The following is a 19712-nucleotide window of genomic DNA, read 5'->3' as shown; positions in this document are numbered from 1 at the left end:
TATTTTAATTGACACATTGTAATCATACATGTTTATGGGGTATAATTTAATGTTTTGATACATACATATGTTGTATAATGATCAGGTCAGGGTAGTGAGTGTATGCATTTATCATTTCTTTGTGATGAGAACATTCGTAAGCCTTTCTTCTAGCTACTATGTAACATACAAATCTTAATTGTTAACTATAGTCACCCTACTGTTCAATAGAACATCAGAATGTATCCCTCCTATCTAATTGTAATTTTGTACTCATTGGCCAATCCGTCCCTGTTTTCCTCTCTCTCTTCCTCGGCCTCTGTTAATCACTGTTCTGCTTTCTCCCCATACAATTCAGATGAATATTTACAAACATATATTTCTCCTGGCTTCAGACTCATATTCAATGAACTAAACATATCCCTATTGATATTTAATAGGCATTTCAAATATAGGATTTTTCTAGTGGCTTGGTTTAGACAAACTAGTCAGTTCTATCATTAGAATAGACCTATGTGACTACTTTCTGCTCTTTGCTGCTAAGCATGGTAGACCAAGCCACCATCTCTCTCCTGAACTATTTCAGCATCTTCCTACCTGTTCTCCCTGTTTCCACCTTCACCTGCTACGTGGAAAAGAGAGCATAGATGGGTAACTTTCATCTACTTTTCAATTTAAGCCAGATCGCGTCACTCTTCTGTCCTCTGATCTTCAAATCCTCAGTGGCTTCCTCTTTTATTTAAAATAAAATACATAATTTCACCACGGGTGGCTCTGGCTAACCCCAGACCTGTCTTCTACACATCTCCTGTTCACGTATCATGCTGTGGCCACACTGTGCTTGTTGCAGGTCTTTGGAACAACAAGTCAACTCCTGATTCAGACCCTTTACATTCATTTCCTCTGCCAGAAATTCTCTTTTCAAACAGATTCAGAGCTTGCCCTCTTCTCTCTTGGGTTTCTGCTCAAATGCCACCTTATTAGCTAGAACTTCTCTTATTGACTGCTCCAGGCAGAAGTAGAACACCTTCTTTTCTTTCTCTACAATTTACTCTGATTTATTTTTTCTTACAGAATTAATCATCTACTAGGCACATTACATATTCAGTTTTTGCATTATTTACACCCACTAGAATTCCATCACATTTCTTCTAGTTCTCTGTTGTATCCCAGGAACCTACCACAGTGCTTGAAGTATGATGCACAATACGTGTTAGTTGATTGAGGGATGGTTAGCAAAGACATCATTAAAGAAGTAAACTTTGAGCAACAAGCCGAAGGAAGCAAGAGAGCCAACCATACAGTTATCTGGGGAAAGATCATTAAGCAGAGTTGAGGGTGAAAGCAGAGGCACTAAAAGCAAGCATGAGCTTGGTGGACCCGAAGGAGAGGGGGAGGGTGGAGATCAGGAAGGATTGTACAGAGTGAACAGTGAGTGCAAAGTTAGGCGACAAAGTCAGGGAAGGAGTCAAGAGCCAGACCGTGCAGGACATCATTGTGAAAGTGATGGTAAATTGACGGCCTTGATCAGTTTTGTGAATGTGATAGTACACACACATCACTTGATCAGATGAGTTGCTTGATACCTGACTTACAGTGATGAAACAGCACAGTGGCTGCTGTGTGCAGATGGATGCAGAAGGGCAAAGGACTGTCTACTTACATGCCTTCTTGAATCTGCAAACTTACCAAGTTTTAACTCTGAGAACTGGTGTAGGGCAAGAATAGAAGCAGAGAAATCCATTTATTTTCCATTTTAAGTAGTTCTCCTCTTGTTTGGGGCCGATTTTATTTAAGGAGGGGCAGCTTAAAGAACTGGTCAGCCTCATTTTATCTATATAAATTCTTCTTACAGCTTGATAAAATGTAATCTGCAAGCTAGCACATGTGAAAAAATCTCCTCGCTCCTCGTCAGCAGCAAGAAGCTGAAAAAATTGACCTTATCCAACAATCCACTGAAGAGTGATGGGGTGAAAATACTATGCGATGCTTTGCTCCAGCCAGATTGTACTCTTGAGTCACTAGCGTAAGTCGGCTTAGACAAATCCACCACATTTTGTCTGAACTTTGAGTCTAGGCATATGGTCAGCCAACAATGGAAGAGAAAAGTACAACAAAGGATAGCAGCTGAAAGTGTGATATTTGGAGTTACACAGGTCTGGGTTAATATTCTAGATTGACAGCTAGATTGCAGCACAACGTTGGCAAAAATGTATCTAGATTTTCTCAACTTGCATTTCACAGTCTGGAGAATGGGGTCACAACACTACCAACCTTATGGCTTTAGAGAGAGAGTGCTAAGGGGATTCCAAACACAGCACCTCTGCCATAGAAACTGACTTTATAAGAGCAGAGAACCTGTACCATTACCTTAACAACAAGCACATAGGCTAGTTGTTGTGTGGGATGTGATATAATTGAGAGCATGAGGAAGAAAGCCAAGGATAGCAGATTTGGTGCTAGATTACTTTAAAACAGGATTTTTTTTTTTCGGTTTCTTCTTTCAAGATAGTGGATGATGGGCTAGTCCTATCTCTATAGCTCTTCTTTGTTTCAATTATGTAAGATAATTTATTTCTATGCTCTGGGAAGGTTGCTAGAAAAGCAGAATGTTTCAGAATATTGGGACATGGCAAACATAGCCAAAGTTGGCAAAAGAAAATATGGCAAAAGTAAGGAAGGCATAGAGGTCCCAAAGCAAAAAAAAAAAGGATGATTTTCACGAATCTTCAGAAAACAAAACAAGTGACTGAATATGTTTAAGGACACAATCCCCTCTATGCAATTCCAAGTTCAAAGAAGATCCAAAAAATGCAGTATTTTTTCAGAACTTATTACATTCCAAAGCATGGCAATCTGAACTGAAACAAATCTCTTTATATTCTTTATTGTTTGTGTATTTTTCTATAAAAATGTTTGCATTTCACTGCAGGGTGACATCGTGACCCCCTCTGTTAGTCCTTACATAATATTCCTTTATATAATTGTGTTAAAAATCTCAAATTATTCTAGGATATATCTGGCCCCAGAGAAATCCAGTGACTGTCAACGTGAACTATTTTTGTATTATAAAAGAAGGTATCATGAAAGAAATGACAGATCATTGGTTCAATAATGAACCATCATTTGTTGAAACAGGCATATCTTCATTTCATATCTACCTCTTTTTGTTTCTTTGTTTCCTGCTGGATTTTTTGACATACTTGAGACATAATTCACATACCGCAAAATTCATCTCTATGTTTTTTGCATACTTATTTATTTATTATTGGAGCATAGTTGATTGTACATATCTGTGGGGTACAGTATTGAATATCAATACCTGATGATCAATATGTGATGTTCAAATCAGGATAATTAGCATATTTAACATTATACAATGTAATCGGTTTTCATGGCCCTTTATCAATTCCTCCCTTAGCTCAGCATGGAACTGAAAACACCAAGGTCCAGGGTTGGATCCCTCTACAGCCAGTCACCAAACTAAACAAGAAACAAAAAAATATTAACCAATAAAGAGCAGAATTTTAAAAAAATCATCTATTTAAAGTATACATTCAATGTTTTCGTAGTATATTCAACTTATATAACCACCATCACTATTTAACTTCAGGACATTTTTATCAACCTCACAAGCTGTTGCTGTGAAATTCTTTGTAGTCAATATTTACATTTTCAATAATCCAGATAAATTAAAGCAAAAAAAAAAAAACCCCTTTTTTTGTTTCTGTAATTTACTATTTAAGTATACAGGGAATTTCCAAGACTAAGAGCAGTGAAAGAAATCACAGAAGTCTAAGTAAAATACCTGTAAAAGGTCAAATTTTGAGTCTTAACCAAATCTGAGAGCTGGAAAATATTAGTATCCCAATGAGTTGATAGTGATTTCTAAACAGCTTTTACAAAAACAGCAGATAATTTCTTTAGATTATTTTCATGTTTTGCTTTGATATGTCCATTAAAAAAATAAACACATATTATCATACAAATAAGAATATAGCCCACATCACTGGTGTCAAAGAAAGCCAAATTAGTGTCTATATATAATTTTGAGAGCTCTAATTTGTAAACATAAAAATACTTATAGTCACTGTCTAGAATCCAGTGAAAGTAGATAAAATCTTATGTGTTTTTTATTTAATTAAAATGTACTGATTGTACATATTTATGAGGTACAGAGTTATATTTCAATACATGTATATATTTCAATACAATAACGTATAGTGATCAAATCAGGGTGGTTATCAAATTCATCTTTGCAAAAATGTGTCTCTTTGTGATGAGAACATTTGAGCTCCTCTCTTTTAGCCATTTGACAACATACAATAAATTATTGTTAATGACTAGCACTACAGTACACCAATAGAACTTATTTTTCCTACCTGGCTGTAATTTTGTGTCCATCAACCAACTCTCATTATCCCCCCTCCAAAAGTCCATTGATAAATGATTGAATAAAGGAAATGTGGTATATATACATAATGGAATACTACTTAGCCATAAAAAAGAATCAAATTCTGCCATTTACAGCAGCATGGAAGAGCTTGGAGAAAAATATATTAAGCAAAATACGCCCAGCACAGAAATGAAAATACCACATGTTCTCACTCATATGTGGGAGCTAAAAATAATAATAACAGTAAAGTTGAACTTCTAGAAGTAGAAAGTAGAACAGTGGCTACTAAAAGATTATATTTAATTTTTTCAAATACAAATTCAATATTCAACAAAATTTAAAAGATCAAATCTATATTTAAAATTATTTTAGGTATAATAAAAATATTACACTAAAATATACCTTACTATTTAGAGACAAATGTGAAAATATTTACAGATGAAAAAATGTGAGGTCTGGTATTTGTTTCAAAATATGACCAGGGAAAAGTGAGTGAAATAAAGAACAAATAAAACTGCTCATGAGCGTTAGGGATTGGTAGCACGGACTCAGTGTAGCATTGCTTAATTTTGTATTTTTAAAATATTCTGTAATTTCAAGAATGATATAATAACCTTATCCAGGTATTCTATCTTTGGAAAAATACCCTAGTGAAATAAACAAGTTGAAGAACTTGACAACAAATATGTATTACAACATTAAAGAATATTACGTGTTGTGAATGTGGACATTAGCAAAAGGTAACAGTTTATTAAATCTAGTACAACCATTCAGTTTAGAGCTCAGAACGACTGAAATGTTAATGATTTTATAAAATGTTATAAAACTGTATTACTCTATTTAAAATAATTGAGAAAATCCTGATTTTCTGGAGTAAACAAAGCTATGCATAGAACAGTCAAAAGAAGTACGTGAAAACAGTTGCAGTAGTGATGTCAATGGTAATTTTTTTTAATTTAATTTTATTTTGTCAATATACAATGTGGTTGATTATTGTGGCCCATTACCCAAACCTCCCTCCCTCCTCCATCTCCCCCGCTCCCTCCCAACAATGTCCTTTCTGTTCGCTTATCATATCAACTTCAAGGAATTGTAATTGTTGTGTCTTCTTCCCCCCCAACCCAGGTTGTGTATTTATTTATTTATTTTTAGCTCCCACAAATAAGTGAGAACATGTGATATTTCTCTTTCTGTGCCTGACTCATTTCACTTAATATAATTCTCTCTAGGTCAATCCATGTTGTTGCAAAGGGCACTATTTCATTCTTTTTTATAGTGGAGTAGTATTCCATTGTGTAGATATACCACATTTTCCGTATCCACTCATCCGATGATGGACATTTGGGCTGGTTCCAACTCTTGGCTATTGTAAAGAGTGCTGCAATAAACATTGGGGAACAGGTATACCTTCGACTTGATGATTTCCATTCCTCTGGGTATATTCCCAGCAGTGGGATAGCTGGGTCATATGGTAGATCTATCTGCAATTGTTTGAGGAACCTCCATACCATTTTCCATAGAGGCTGTACCATTTTGCAGTCCCACCAACAATGTATGAGAGTTCCTTTTTCTCCGCAACCTCGTCAGCATTTATCATTCAGAGTCTTTTGGATTTTAGCCATCCTAACTGGGGAGAGATGGTATCTCAGTGTGGTTTTGATTTGCAATTTCTGGATGCTGAGTGATGTTGAGCATTTTCCTATATATCTGTTGGCCATTTGTAGATCTTCCTTAGAGAAATGCCTGCTTAGCTCTTTTGCCCATTTTTTAATTGGGTTGCTTGTTTTTTTCTTGTAAAGTTGTTTGAGTTCCTTCTATATTCTGGATATTAATCCTTTGCCAAATGTATATTTTGCAAATATTTTCTCCCACTCTGTTGGTGGTCTTTTAACTGTTAATTGTTTCTTTTGCTGTGCAGAAGCTTTTTAGTTTGATATAATCCCATTTATTTATTTTTCCTTTGATTGCCTGTGCTTTGGGGGTTGTATTCATGAAGTCTGTGCCCAGTCCTACTTCCTGAAGTGTTTCTCCTATGTTTTCTTTAAGAAGTTTTATTGTTTCAGGGTGTATATTTAATTCTTTCATCCATTTTGAGTTGATATCAGTATATGGTGAGAGGTATGGGTCTAGCTTCATTCTCCTGTGTATGGATATCCAGTTATCCCAGCACCATTTGCTGAAGATGCAGTCTCTTCCCCAGTGTATAGGCTTGGTGCCTTTGTCAAAGATCAGATGGCTGTAAGTGTGTGGGTTGATTTCTGGATTCTCTATTCTATGCCATTGATTAGTGTGTCTGTTTTTATGCCTGTACCATGTTGTTTTGGTTATTATAGCTTTTTAGTATAGTTTAAAGTCAGGTAGTGTTATGTCTCCAGCTTTATTTTTCTGCTCAGAATTGCTTTGGCAATTCAAAAAAAATAGTTTTTTCCATTTCTGAGAAAAATGTCATTGGAATTTTGATGGGGATTGCATTGAATTTGTAGATCACTTTGGGTAGTATGGACAAATGTTGATTCTTTGAATCCAAGAGCATGGGATATCTTTCCATCTTCTTGTGTCCTCTTTAATTTCTCTCAGCAGTGGTTTGTAGTTCTCATTATAGAGATTTTTCACGTCCTTGGTTAACTCTATTCCTAAGTATTTTATTTTTTGGGTGGCTATTGTAAATGGGCAGGCTTTCTTGATTTCTCTTTTTGCATGTTCACTATTGGAGAATAGAAATGGTACTGATTTTTGTGTGTTGATTTTGTATCCTGCTACCTTTCTGAAATCATTTATAAACTCCAAGAGTTTTTTTGTAGAGGCATGATGTGAAAGCCAGGGCCTTCAGTTACCAGGCCGGTATAACCAATGAATGATGAAGGTGAGTAGGTATTGTAGCAAACAGAATAGCACGTGCCATGTTTAAAGAGAAAGATTGTGCCAACACTGTGACCAGAGGTCGGCAAAGATTTTCATCAAAGAGCTGGTTCGTAAATATTTTGGGCTTCATGGGCTGTCTTAGTCTCTATAGTAACTACTCAATTCTTCTTTTGCAGCAAGAAAACAGCCATAGACAATATGTAAATGAATGGGTGTGGCTCTATTCTAATAAAACTATATAAGTATTAAAATTTGAATTTTATATAACTTTTGCATGTCATGAAACATTTTCATTACTTAGATTATTTTCCCAATCATTGAAAAATGAAAAAAACAATCTTAGCTCATGGTTGGTCAAAAACAGCTGGATTTGGTCTGCTGGCTGTATTTTGCCAACTTCCAATCTAGCCAATCTTCTATATGATAACAAAGATCTAGTGTGTTTATTTCTAACTTTTTTAAAGACAGAACCTGGAAATCCAGACTGTAAATGAATAAACTTTCAAATATTGGCAACAAATTAAAATTTAAATAACAAAACTCTAGGTGGATACCACAAAATGGGTTTACAGATCCAGGACCAAAGGGCTTGAAGTGTGCCTTCTGTCTTTACTTTTCCTCTATTTCCAAAACTTTTTAACATTTCCTATAGTCACTTGTATGCAGCAAAATAACTATTTCAGAATCTAGAGCTTTTAAAATAATTAGGATTAAATTTGACCAAATAGTTCATATCAAACAATGGGGAAACCAAGTCACAGAAGTGATTTCTATAAGATTATCCAGTTAGTGGAAGCAGGAGTTTGATTTTTCTCATGCCCTGTTCTGTATTATCCATTCATATTTCACCCTCTGCACTATTTTATATACTTTTAAAAAATCTACTTTTCCCAATAAGAAAGTCATGAGTAGAGATTTGGGGCTGTAGCAGCAGAAGACAGAGAGACTTGTGGATTTTTGGCTGGGTGGTCACACACGACCCTCTTTCAGGCACTTATACTGTTATTAACTCACCATTTTTTATGTGTTTGTGATCCCATGCAGGTTATGCTTTTGTTGTCTCACTCAAAGTTGTTGCAGTTCCATTGGGAAAGTTCTTATGGTCAAGAAAAGTCTAAAACATCTAGATCTGAGTGTGAATTACTTAAGAAGTCATGGAGTATTGGTTTTGACTTTGGCCGTGATGTTTCCAAACTGTAAATTACAGGAGCTGGAGTAAGTCTTGCTATGGTTTTCTTGCCTGGCCATTTCTCTGCTGTGTAAGAGTTTGGGTGGTGGAGTTGGCAATACAAATAAGAAAAGACTTTAAGATGGTGAACAATGCTGACATGAGTGATAGGGGGTATGGCAGCATGTGCTCTCAACAATAGGCAGCATAAAAGCAGAATAAGATATATTGGCAAACTGAAGGAACAGAGTCCACAAAATTCCTTAGACTCTCATTATCACACAGAAAGGGGTGCCTGGGCCAGACCCAGTTGGACATACCATGGGAAAGTGCTATAGAAGAAGGGACCCAAAGTTCAGCCTAACCTGGCTTACATATTTGTGGGGAAAGGAGCATCTTTTGTGGTAAGCAATAATGGCAGCATCTTTGATGGAAAATAGCTTTATTGGAAAGGGGGTGTGTTAGAAGCACAGCTAGGTATAGGCCAGACACTGTGCTTCTGTGATAAGCTAACTTAGTTGTGATTTAATGGCCTTTGGCCAAACTTTCAGGAACAAATAGACAACAATCTTTTACAGCATTCTGAGTATCTCTCCTCAATGATGCTAAGTAACCAGCTTTCTCATATTCTCTCAGAGGCAATGAGCTATAACTTGTTTTTAAAAATAAGTTTTTTTTTTTTATTCTTTGGAGTTGTTTAATTTGAAGTCGCTTTTTGAAAATATCCTACCTCAAATGTCTTTGTTTGGCTCAGAAATATGAGAAGTTGAGATCATAAAAGCATCTCCTGTTCATAAATTAGAAACATTATGGCTTGTGAGATCCTTCATGGAACTGCTTAATAGACTGAATAAGAATATAATCAGCACTATGATATCTGACTTTATTTCAAGTTTTTTTTTTTTTTTCTTTTTTTTTTGCCTTGTAGTTATAACTTAAATCCATGTTTCTATTTAATTTGATTGGGACTAGGCAGGTAGGAAAAATAAATTCTGAGATATCCTTTATTTCTGGGATCTTGCTTCCCTTGCAGTTTATAGGAAACTGCCTCTGGGAAGATGAAATAACCCTTGTTTTTTTCCTTGGCCCTGTTTGTGCTCAGTACGTTGAGATATATTCACTCAACATTGTAGACTAAGCGTCAGCAGATGTTTTCTATAAAGGGCTAGATAGTAAATATTTTGGGTTTTGTGACAACTCCGTCACAACCATTCAATTCCATCATAGTCAAGAGCAGCCATGAACAAATATGTCAATGAATGAGCGTAGCTGTCTTCCAATAAAACTTTATTTATAAAAACAGGAAGTTGTCTGGATCTGGCTCACAAACTGTAGTTTGCTAAATTCTGCTGTAGACTCCAAACACGTCTTCTGTCCTCCTTCAAGAATCACCTTAAGTATAACTATCCGTTTTGTCTATTGCTTACCCAAACCTATGTTAGGGCCTGTTCTTTGAGCTCCCATAGGCATATAAAATCCTACATTGCTAATCACACTTCCTTTGCCTCTAAGTTTGAAAACATAGATGTGCTTTGGCATCATGGATGTGGTTGGAACATAGTTAATGATCCATAGCTATTAAATGAAAGATAAACTTGGAATTTTCTAGAATCTGTTTTAATATTTAATTATTCAACAAATAATTAGAATATATACTAAGGGTCAGGTACTCTTCTTGGTGACTTGGATACCTCAGTGAACAAAACAAATATCTTAATGGACCTTGTATTGGCACTGGGGAAGACAGAAAATAAATAAGACATAAGTAAATTATGTGTTGTGTTAGACTAAGTATTAGGTAACTATATCAGCCAGGGGCCAAATCTGGCCCTCTGCCTGTTTTTATAAGTAAAGTTTTATTGGATCACAGCCATTCATTTATATATTTTCTACGAATGCTTTTATACTAGTATAAAAAATTTACATAGTTGTAACAGAAACCGAGTGGCCTATAAAGCCTAAAATATTTATCTGGCCTTTTGCAGAAAATATTTGTTGACTCCTGCATCAGATAGTAGAAGGTTCTATGAAAATTTGTTTTTTCTAAAAAGTAGATTAGGGTACATGATCAGGAGTACCAATGGTGGGGTGTGGCCATCTCTAAGCAAGGTCAGTTAATGTAAGCATCATTGACAAGGGGACATTTGAGCAAAGACTCGAGACTCGAAGGAAGAAAGGGACTGAGTCATGCAGATCACTGGAGCAGGGCTTTCAAGAATGAATAGCTGGTGCAAAGGCATTAACACAGAAACAGCCTGCCCTGCTCAAGGTACAGCGAGAAGGCCAATGTGGTGAGGCAGTAAGTAGAATTGTAGCCGTGGATAATAGGAGAGATGTAAATGGGGGAAACAAGATGACAGGTCATGTGGGAGAATGTGGACAATTATAAAACCTTTGCTTATTTTGAGTGAGAAGAACCACGTGATATAATTCTCTTTGTTATAAAAACAGTAAATTTGGCTCTTCTCAATAATGTAGGTTTTTAAATTTAAAAAATTTTTTGGACACATGATGGTACATATTTATGGAGTAAAGTGTGAGGCTTCGATACATGGAATTGGCTGAACTTTCAAAATCCTCTGTTCTTGCTAGTTTGAGACATGCACCATATTATTGTGAACACTGCAGCTAGTTGCTTCTCTCTACCTGTAACTTTGCACCCATTCGCCATCCTCCTCCCTTCTTCCTCTCCCCACTAGCTCTCCCAGCCTCTGGCAACCACAAGTCTACCCTTTACTTCTGTGATCAGCTTTTTCAGATTCCACAAATTAGTGAGATCGTGTGGTATTTGTTTTTCTGTGCCTGTCTCACTTCACTTAATAGAATGACCTTCAGATTCGTCCATGTTGTTGCAAGTGACAGGATTTTATTCTTTTTTATGGCTGAAGAGTATTTCATTGTGTATATATACCGTATTTTCTTTATCCATTCATCTTGTGATGGACACTTAAGTTGATTCCGTATCTTGGCTACCATAAATAGTGCTGCATTGGACACGGGTGTACAGCTATCTCTTTGACACAGTGGTCCTGTTTCCTTTGGATATATTCCCAGCAGTGAAATTGCTAGATCATGTGAGTTCTATTTTTTGAGTTTTTTTGAGGAACCTCCATACTGTTTTCCATAATGGCTGTACTAATTTACATTCCCACCAACAGTGTATAAGAGTTCCTCTCTCCTACATCTTTGCCAGCATTTTTTTTTCTTTTTGATAATAGCCATTCTAAATAAAGAGAGATGATCATTGTGGTTTTAATTTGCATTTCCCTGATGAGTAGTGATGTTGAGCATTTTTTCTTATACCTGTTGGCCTTTTGTATGTCATCTTTTGAGAAATGTTGATTCAGATATTTTGCCCATTTTTAATCTTTTTTTTCTTTTGAGTCTTGGGTTTTTTGTATATCCTGGATATTAACCCTTTGTCAGATGTGTAGTTTGTAAATATTTTCTCCCATTCTGTAGGTTGTCTCTTTATTCTATTGATTGTTTTCTTTGCGATGCAGAAGCTTTTTAGTTTGATATAATCCCATTTGTCTATTGTTGCTTTTGTAGCTTGTGAGATCTTATTCAAAAAATTTTTGCCCAGACCAGTGTCTTGAAGCATTTCCCTTATGTTTTCTTCCATTAGTTTTATAGTTTCACGTCTTACATTTAAGTCTATAATCCATTTTGAGTTTGTTTTTGTAGATGAGAGATAGGGGTCTAGTTTCAGTCTTCTGCATGTGGCCATCCAGTTTTTTCAACACTATTGACGGTACTATTTTTTCCTTAGTTTGTGTTCTTGGCATCTTTATGGACGATCAGTTGACTGTAGGTGCATTGGTTTTCCTTCTGGGTTTTCCATTCTGTTCCATTGGTCTATGTGTCTGTTTTTATGCTGGTACCATGCTGTTCTGGTATAGTTTTGTAGTATATTTTGAAATCAAGTAATGTGATTCCTCTAGCTTTAGTCTTTTTGCTCAAGACTGTTTGGGCAATTCGCGATCTTTTGTGGTTCCATATGGATTTTAGGATTTTTTTTTTTCTATTTTCTGTGAAGAATGTCATTGGTATTTTGATAACAATTGCACTGAATCTATAGATCACTTTGGGTGATATGGACATTTTAACAATATTAATTCTTCTAATTTATGAACACAGGATATTTTTCTATTACTTTGTCTTCTCCAATTTGTTTCATTAAGGTTTTGTGCTTTTTATTGTAGAGATCACTCATTTCTTTGGTTAAATTTATTCCAAGTATTATTTTTGTAGCTATTGTAAAAGAGATTTCTTTATTTCTTTTTCTGATAATTTGCTATTAGTGTATAAAAATGCTACTGATTTTTGTGTGTGCTTATATCCTACACCTTTACTAAACTCATTTATTACTTTTTTTGTGGAGTCTTTGGAGTTTTCTATATGTAAGATCATGTCATCTGAAAACAGGAACAATTTAACTTTCTCCTTTCCAATCTGAATGTCCTTTCTTTATTTCTCTTGCATGATTGTTCTGGCAGAGACTTTCTGTGCTATGTTGAATCAAAGTGGTGAGAGTGGGCATCCTTGTCTTGTTCAAGAGCTTAGAAAGCTTCCAGGTTTTCCCTATTCAAAATGATGTCAGTTGTGGATTTACTATATTTTTGATGTATTTTCCTTCTATGCCTAACTTGTTGAGAGTTTTTGTCATGAAGAGATGTTAAATTTCACTGAAACCTTTTTCTGTATCTATTGATATGATCACATGACTTTGGTCCTTCATTTTGTTTGTCTCTCTCCCTTTAGGTTTATTAATATTTGATTTATATATTTAAGTGTGCCAATGTTCAGTGCATATAAATTTATTTATAGTTCTTATATCCTTTTTGCAGATCGACCCCTTTATTGTTATATATGTCCTTTGTCTCTTTTTTACAGCTTTTGATTTAAAGTCTATTTTATCTGAAATAAGCATAGCTACTCCTGCTGTCCATTGGTTTCAATTTACATGGAATATTTTTTTCTATCCTTCCACTTTCAGTCTGTGCATGTCCTTAAAGGCGAAGTGAGTTTCTTCTAAACAGCACAAGGTTGGGTCTTGTTTGTTTGTTTGTTTTAACCATTCAGACACTCTGTGTGTTTCGACTGGAGAATTTAATCCATTTACATTTAAGGTAATTATTCATAAGTAAGGTCTAACTACTACTGCCGTTTGGTATTAGTTTTCTAGTTTGTTGTCGTTGTTTAGTTTTCTTTCCTCTCTGTCTTTTGTGATTTGGAAATTATCTCTATTAGTATGTTTTGGAACCATGCTTTTTATTTTTTGGTGAATCTCACAAAGATTTTGGCTTTGTGGTTATTATAAGGCTTAGAAAAAATATCTTGTGGTTATAACAACTTAATTTTGGGCTAGTAGAAACTTAACTTTGTGAAGATGGAAAAAGAAATAAAAAATAAAGAAATAAATAATAAAAATATTTTAAAGAAAACTTTTCACTTTATCTCTATCTCCCCATTAAGGTTTTTGTTGTTCCACTTTGCTCTTTTTATGTTGCCTATCTCTTGACAAATTAATGTAGTTCTTATTATTTTTACTAATTATCATTTAGTATTCATGCTAGATATATAACTGGTTTGTGCTTTGTTTGCAGGAGCAGTATCTGAATATACTGAATTAGTTTACATACTTTTACCAGTGAGTTTTATATTTTCAGATGTTCTCTATTGTTGCACATTAGTGCCTCTTTCATTCTGTTTAAAGAACTTATTTAGCATTTCTTGTGGGGCAGGTCTTGGTGGTGACAAATTCTCTCAGCTTTGGTTTGTCTGGGAAAGTTTTCTTCTCTCCTTTGTTTCTGAAGGAAAGTTTTGCTGGGTATAATATTCTTGGTTGGCAACGTTTTTTATTCCTCACTTTGAATATATCATTCCTTTCCCTCTCGACCTATAACGTGTCTGCTGTGAAGTCAGCTGACAGGCAAATTGGGACTCCCTTTTGTGTTACTTGCTTTTTTACCTGGCTGCTTTTGGGATCTTCTCTTTGTCTTTGACTTTTGTGAGCTTGATTTCAATATGTCTTGCGAAGACTTATTTGGGTTGAATCTGACAAGTGACCTTTGACCTTATTGTACCTGGATATTTGTATCTTTCTATGGATTTGGGACATTTTCTGTTATTTTCTCTTTGAATAAGTCTTTTACACCTTTTCAATTTTTCAGAACTTCTATGATCCCAAAGACTCCAGTCTTTCGAATCTGTTCAGAAATTTCTGTTGACTTTGGTCATTTTTCATTCTTTTTTTCACTCTACCTCTGTATTTTCAAATAGCCTGTCTTCAAGCTTGCTAATTCTTTCTTCTGCTTGATCAGTTCTGCTGTTTGTGACCTCATTTACATTTCTAATTTGGTTTAGTGAATATTTTAGCTCTAAAATTTGTTTGATTTTTTAAAAATTTCTATCTCCTTTTTTTTATATATAAATTACTAAATTGCTTCTCTGTGTTCTTTTGAAGCTTGTTTTTTCCTTAGAACAGCTATTTTGAATTCTCTTTCTGGGAGGTCACACATCGTCATCTCTTTAGGGTCAATCTTTGGCATCTTGGCCATTTGATGACATCATGGTTCCCTGAGTGTTCTTGATGTTTGTGGCCATGTAACAATGTCTATGTATTGAAGTATTAAGTATTTATTCTAGTCTTTGCTGTCTAGCTTTGTTTGTGCCTCTCTTTCTGAAGCTTTTAAGCAGATGTGCTGTGTACTTTGAACCTGAGTTAACTGCTCCTCTTTCAGTGATAGATCACTCTCCTAAGCCTGGGTTTGTTCCATCTGCAGTTGGTGTGTTGCCACTTTTTCAACATTAGATGTCAGTCTACACCCAGGTTTTCCACAGGTCCACTGTTGTTTAGGTCTGGATGTACTGAAGAAGGTCCTAAAGATGGTAGTTCTGGTCTATGGGTTTCCACCTGTGGCTGGGGTATGTCCAGATGTTCCATCCACAGTTGGGGGCTTGGGGTTAGGTGCTACTGCACTCTGCCTGGATATGGGCCTCACCATGGTGGTCCATGCCCTTGGCTCCAAGGCAGCTTCTAGCATTTACTTTCCTCTATTTTCCCCAAGAGGACAATGTCTCTCTCCTTTTTTGCTATCTGGTGTTGAGGGAGGGGGGACGGGAGGGTTGCTGCAGCCACATGTGACTCCTTAATGTTGATTCTTGTTGGGACCAGCACCAGGGAAAGGGATGCACAAGGCCCACGCTCATATGGCCTGGCTATCTTTGAGCTTTATTTCTAGCTTGAAGCCACTGCAGTCAGCTGGCAGTGATATGGTCGAGATCCTAGTTCATCACATCAGAGCTACAGGTTTCCACCTGTGCTGAAGCAAGTCCAAATGCTCCATGTGGGCCTGCCCCAGAATGGTGGCTGGTGTTGTGTGGTGTGGCTGCTAGGACTGGGGCCCTTCCAGGTCCTGCACTCATTTCCCTCTCCTTCCCCTGAGTGGGTGTTGTCTCTCTTCAGGCTGCTTAGGGTTATGGGAGGATTGAAGCGAGCAATGCTATTTTGTCCTTTCTACCCTCCTCAATGCATCTTTTTTATTATAATGCTAAAACCAGGGTCTGTGATCTCTTACCTGGTTTCCTTAGCTCTTGTGGAGGTTCTTCCCTGCATTGATGTCCAAAATTGATGTAGCTGTGGGGAGATGATCACTGGAGCTTTCTATTTTGCCATCTTGCCTCTGGAATCAGTAATGTTGGTTTTTGACACGAGAACTGGAAGGTAGGAAAACAAATGTCAGAAGGGCTTGCCTAAAATAATTCTTCAGAACTCAAGCTTAGTATCATGAAAACTTACCTGTATGGTTTAGAAATGTGACTTTCAGTTAACTATGTCCTCAGACAAAAATGCTTAAAATGTTCTGGACTCAGGTTCCTTGTTTGTAAAATCAGGATAAGAGCCTTATGATCTTCATGCCAGTTAATAGGCATGAGGAGCTTTGAATAATGCCTGGTATGTTATAAGTGTTCTATGGATGTTAACCCTGCTCTTGTCCCTTAATGAGTCACTTCTTTATGAATGTCAAGACAGATCTAAGAACACTTAGCACTTCATGATATAAAACTTTTGAGATAGGCAGTCATGATTCTAGCCTGTGCTTATCTTTTTGCAGGCTGTCTGGTTGTTTTTTTTCCAGTGATGTCTGTGGGGATATTGCCTTGGCTATTATTAATAACCCAAACCTGAGGAGCCTGGAGCTTGGGAGCAATAATATACAGGATGAAGGAATGGAGTTGCTATGTAATGCTTTGAAACATAAAAACTGCAAGTTAGAAAATATTGGGTAGGTACCTTGTGGGGAAAGTTTCCTGTCTGAAGCTCAGAAAAGCTGAAGAAGGGGTAGGTGCAAAAGGGAGTGTGTTGGGAAATGAAAATTCAGACATAATGGCCTGTGTTTGACATGCTGCTCTATTGCATGGTGAATTCTTTTGTCTAGAACTTGTGAGAGAGGTATTTAGTAAATGTCTTGTTCTGTTCTGCCTGCCATACGATTGGATCCTACCTCACTGGGCACTTCCTTGTTACAGGCTAGAAGAGTGTGGGTTAACCAGTGCCTGCTGTAAGTCTCTCGCCTCTGTCCTAATCAGCAGCAAAACACTGAAAAAACTCAATCTGCTTAAAAATAAGTTGGGCGATAAAGGAATTATGCAGCTTCTCAAGGGCTTGAGACACCCACATTGTGTACTTCAAACACTTGGGTAAGTTGGATGCTATTTTCCTTGGGAATGGTGACAAATCTGTGTTGAGATGGTCTAGGGCATAAAAGATGATGATAAACTCTTTTGCTAGCTTCAAATACCTAAAGAAAAAAATGAGAAGAATAGTCTCCCCTGCTGGGGGATTGAGAATGTATGTCATGTTCTTAGAGCAAAGTATGTAGTCCATGCTGAGTAAAAGGTGACAGTAGGTATCACTTGTTACACTTGATATACATAAAAAAAAATTCCTATACGTACATATTTTCTACCTTACTTTCCCATGTTTTGATGTGTACCTCATTACTAGAGAAGGAAAATGGCCAATTTTACTTTTTTTTTTTTTTTTTTGTCCTTTTCGTGACTCAGCCAGTGAGTACACCGGCCAGTCCTATATAGGATCCGAACCCGCGGCGGGAGCATCGCTGCGCTCCCAGCGCCGCACTCTACCAAGTGCACCACGGGCTCGGCCCGAAAATGGCCAATTTTCAGTCTTCTGTTTTGTAGCTCCAAACCTATTAAATTCCTTCTTGTAAGGCAAAGATTCTCTTCCTTTTTGTAATAGTTACTATTAGCACATAACAAATTACCACAAACTTAGGGCTTATACAACACACACCTTTATTGTCTCACAGTCGCTGTGAGTCAGGAGTCCAGTCACAGTTTAGCTGGTCTTCTTCAGGATCTCTCAGAAGGCTGTAATCAAGATGTCATCCAGGGCTGGGTTCAACTAGAAAAGAATCTGCTTCCAAGCTCATGTGGTATTGGCAGAATGCAGCTCCTGTAAGGCTCTTGCACTGAGGGTCTCAGTACCTAGATGGCTATTTGCTGGAGATGACCCTCAGTTCCTTGCATGTAGATGGCTCTAACAGCTGCTCTCTGCATCAAATCTTGCAAGGCAGTAGAGCGAGTTAGTTGGCAGGGCAGAAGTAACAATTTTATGTAAACTCGTCAAGAAAGTGACATCTCATCATTTTTGCCTATTGGCTAGAAGAAAATCACAGGTCTTGCCTACACTCAAGGGGGGGGGGACTTATAAAAGGGTGTAACTGCCACAGAGTAAAGATTGTTGGAAGCCTCTTAGAAGCTACCTGCTACGATTTCTATTCACACTCCATCCGCTTATCTACAAACCTCTGGCAATATCTTGCATTCCATTTCTACCTGCCTCATTTCTTAAAGGACAACAATATTCAGGTTACTGAGCATTCATTCAAAAACATTACAAGCATCCTGACTTACCCATTGATCAAGTACACACAGGGCAGCTAGTTTCCCATTTGCCTTTAATTTTCTTAAATGGAAACTAGGGACATTTATCTCAGAACTCTTAAATATTAAATTAGATCACAGACTCAACGTGCTTGGGATCCTACTATGATTTTTCTTATCCTCTCTGAATGATACCTTTTTTATAAACATGGATATTGAGCCAAACTTTCAGATGCATAGAAAAACCCATTCAAACATTGCAAACTTTCCAAATTCCTTTTTTCCTTTATTTTCCCCAAGGGCTCTTTCCATCTTCTAATGTTCCATGTTATGTATTTACTCTATCTATTGTCCATCTCCTTCAACTAGATCTATGATGGCAGGAATTTTTTCCCCTTCAATGTTTTATCCCAGCACAGAGGTACTCAGCAAAAGCAAATCATATAAATAAACATATTTCAGGTTACAAAGAGATTTGCACCTACATGCTAATTAGAAAATTTACATACAGAGAAGGCACAAAATAAAGTGACAATGAATTCTTTCTCCTTCATTTGAAGAAACTATATTAAGTGTTATAAGCATAGGCTCCGGAGTAAGTGTGTTTCTGTTCTCTAGCCATGTAAACATATTTTAGCTGAAAACTTTGACCTTTGGTGTTGTAGTCTGTAAAATAATTAATGGTACCACTTGTGGGGATGTACTGATAAATATATATATATATATGTAAACTATTAAGTACATAGTAATAGTGGTTACTGCTAATAACTTCAAACTGTTCTCCCAATGGAATCCTTGCCTTATTTTCTAATGCTTATGTACAGATCTCTATCTTAAGGTTTTTAGTCTAGAACAGATTTTTCTTTTTACTCAGAGGTGGCATAAGATACTCCCCAAATGCCCAAATGATGACATATGGGGAATTAGTCACTGATGCAACAATGTTGAAATATAACATGTATTATTATTAACAGAATTCTCCCTTTGTATTTCCTCAGGCTTCAAATAAGTGAGGTGGGTACAGAAACCCAGAAGTTGCTGATGGCTGTAAAAGAGAAAAATACCAAACTGGTCTTTGTGTCTGAATCTTGGGCTAAAAGGAAAGGCAGAGAGGTCGTGGTTGATCTTCCAAATCCTTCTCAGCCAGATCCATTGCATAATTTTACTTGGCATTTAATCTCTTTCCAAATGCCCAGGGAGTTTAGACCATGAAGAAGTCAACTAAAGTCACTGGGCAACCCCTTCCATTATGTTCTACGTAAAACATATATGGTATAAACTATTGTGACTGGGATGCAGGAAAATTAGGGTTACAATTTCCCATTTGATTTTGTTTTGTGACGTGGATCAAGTCCACCACTTTCTTTGTAAAAGTAATGTCCCACAGGAGTA

At 36.6% G+C, this 19712-nt stretch overlaps 1 protein-coding gene across 1 annotated transcript in view; it reads left to right on the top strand.

Annotated features, from left to right (window-relative positions):
• The window catches only part of NLRP11 (NLR family pyrin domain containing 11), a 45341-nt gene extending 25809 nt beyond the window's left edge, over nt 1-19532 (top strand). Inside the window, exons 5-9 of the mRNA XM_063089924.1 lie at nt 1835-2005; nt 8282-8452; nt 16526-16696; nt 16941-17111; nt 19319-19532. Of these exons, the coding sequence (XP_062945994.1) occupies nt 1835-2005; nt 8282-8452; nt 16526-16696; nt 16941-17111; nt 19319-19532 (898 nt within the window). The remainder of the gene's footprint in view (nt 1-1834; nt 2006-8281; nt 8453-16525; nt 16697-16940; nt 17112-19318) is intronic.
• The last annotated feature ends 180 nt before the right edge of the window (nt 19533-19712 follow it).

The sequence above is a fragment of the Cynocephalus volans genome, chromosome 3 (genome assembly GCF_027409185.1).
Source record: "Cynocephalus volans isolate mCynVol1 chromosome 3, mCynVol1.pri, whole genome shotgun sequence".
NCBI lineage: Eukaryota > Metazoa > Chordata > Mammalia > Dermoptera > Cynocephalidae > Cynocephalus > Cynocephalus volans.
This window is presented reverse-complemented; position numbering and strand designations above follow the sequence as displayed.